Source organism: Daldinia loculata (assembly GCF_022478755.1).
Source record: "Daldinia loculata strain CBS 113971 unplaced genomic scaffold F4817scaffold_41, whole genome shotgun sequence".
NCBI lineage: Eukaryota > Fungi > Ascomycota > Sordariomycetes > Xylariales > Hypoxylaceae > Daldinia > Daldinia loculata.
The window spans coordinates 21,353-23,514 of record NW_026054895.1 but is presented as its reverse complement, the minus strand read 5'-3'; the positions used below and the strand labels follow the sequence as shown (position 1 = coordinate 23,514).

Below are 2,162 nucleotides of genomic sequence, written 5' to 3'. Positions count from 1 at the left end.
AGTCGGCAGCGCGCAATAAGAGCATAGCATTCACACAAACACAAGGATAGACAGCACGTGAAGGGACTCAGATTCTTGAAACAGAAGAGCCGAGTTATACAGAAGCTTCCACCCAAACTATAACCTGCGTCTCACGACCCGCTGTGACTTGCAGTCATCTCCAGGAATACTGTGCTACGGGTTACTGTCAACTTAAGTTAACCAGCACGTAACTTTGTTTGCCTTCGTGGTTGCAGATGCCAACGAGGCCCGAAACACCCCACATTCAGCTTATGAATCTTTCCTTTTGAGACTATATAGTACAACCGAGTTCTGATATATTTTCGCAAAGAACTCTTATCTGGATTATATTATTTTATTGGATAATTTGGCGTATCACCAGTACAGAGGTGATTCTATCGTCAGTCCTACCTTCAGTACTAAGGTTCAATCCACATTTCAACCCATGCCGAAGCGATCCTTAGACATATCAAACGCCATGCCTGGCAACGAACGAGTCCCGCCTGTTAAGGTACAGAAGGTAAGCTCTTTTTCCTCCCCAGAATAACGATGTCTACCAGGAAAACCCTAACATTTCGTTACAGACTGAACGATCCCACGAAGAAAACCAGGAAAGGGCCTACATTGCCGCGTCAAGACGAGCTGACCGAAGCTTAGAGGCTAGAGTGCAGTCCGCTCGCCAGGCATCCGAAATCCACCGACGACGGACGGGCCGAGGTCTCAAAGTGAGCGAGGAGATCGTATTGAAGGAAGAAATGTACGAGGAAGAAGAAGACGAAATTCCTCGCCATTACAAATACCTTACTGCCCATTTACAAACGAATTCGCCGGACATGAACCATCGTGTGAACGCGTACATCACTACCCAAGCAGCGATGGCCACCATGGCCAGGTACAACGAAGTCAATCGACTTTTCAGCGAATCATTTCCAACTGCTATGGCGTACCAACAGAATCTGGGCAATTCCATGTATATGGCGCCGCTCATGAACAACGATGCCAACTTTTCCCATCGGCTATCTACATCGGGGTCTGGCCAAGGATCTCCAGCGACCAGAACCCAGTCGGTCTCTTCTCAGTCGCAGTTTGACAGGAGGGATTCTATCACGACCGGGAGCCCAGTACCTACTCCACCTACAACAATATCGTCCCCGCCAGCATTAACGCCTGCGTCGTCAACAGATGCAGATATGTCCGACTCGAAGAGCACACCTTATCAGACTCCGTCTGCCTTCCCAACTCTTAATCTAGATCCACAACTGGCGCAGCAGTCTACATCCTCTTCCATATTCACATCCGAACTTTCAAACGAGGCGAAGATGATGGCCAATATTGACATGAGCGATCCAATGGCGATGCACTTTATGGATGGCAATCCTTCGACATACCAGATGTTTGGACCCTACCCAAGCGAAATTACAACACAAGAGGACAGCGCTAAGACCAGTACAGCGGACCAGGTGGCCGAAACATTCTCGCCACATAGCCATAGCAATCCTCTTCAAGACGACTGCTTCCCCACCTCAATAGAGGGTACCATGGGACTTTCAGATATTTTTATTGATGGCTACAGCCGCCTAGGCACACCAGCTGGCGGGACAGGGGGTGACACCTGGGAGAGTTTCGTTGACTTCGGATCCGAGCAATAATGCGTCGATATCCTCTCCTATGACATTGCTGCAGTATAAACATCTAACGATGCGGCCTTGTATATGTCTCAACTATACTTTGCGCATATAAAAAGTTTTGCCGGACTCCTCTGGCACCAATATCGCCGGAGACACTACGCCTCATGCACGATTCGCGCCTGTTAGGGTTTTAGCACTGGTTTGATTTGCATGAAAGCGCTGTTTGTATCTCGGGCCGGCGTTCTGAATTTTGGCTCTCTCGCGCAAACGATCATGTCCGAGGGGGAGGAGGTATTTGTCGCTTACTACTACGCGTAGAATTATCCCATAACGCATTACACTGTTTAATAATCGGACAATGTCGAGGAGAGAGGAATATGCTTCAATGGAGGCGGGTCTACTGCCTGGGACTTGATATGGATGCTTAACGGCATTCCGATATTTGGTCACGCTTCAAGAATACTGGCGAGCCTCATTACTGGAGGCGAGTGCACTATTCGACTTAATGGCATCGTGGGACTGGAAGAAAACCTG

The 2,162-nt window shown here is 48.7% G+C and overlaps 1 protein-coding gene across 1 annotated transcript; it reads left to right on the top strand.

Moving 5' to 3' along the window:
• The first annotated feature begins 211 nt into the window (after positions 1-211).
• On the top strand, positions 212-1,849 carry F4817DRAFT_186770 (uncharacterized protein). Its single transcript, XM_049298417.1, has 2 exons — positions 212-520; positions 585-1,849. The coding sequence occupies exons 1-2, from the start codon at positions 446-448 to the stop codon at positions 1,647-1,649; spliced, it is 1,140 nt and encodes a 379-aa protein (XP_049156948.1). The 5' UTR covers positions 212-445; the 3' UTR covers positions 1,650-1,849.
• Positions 1,850-2,162: the final 313 nt, after the last annotated feature.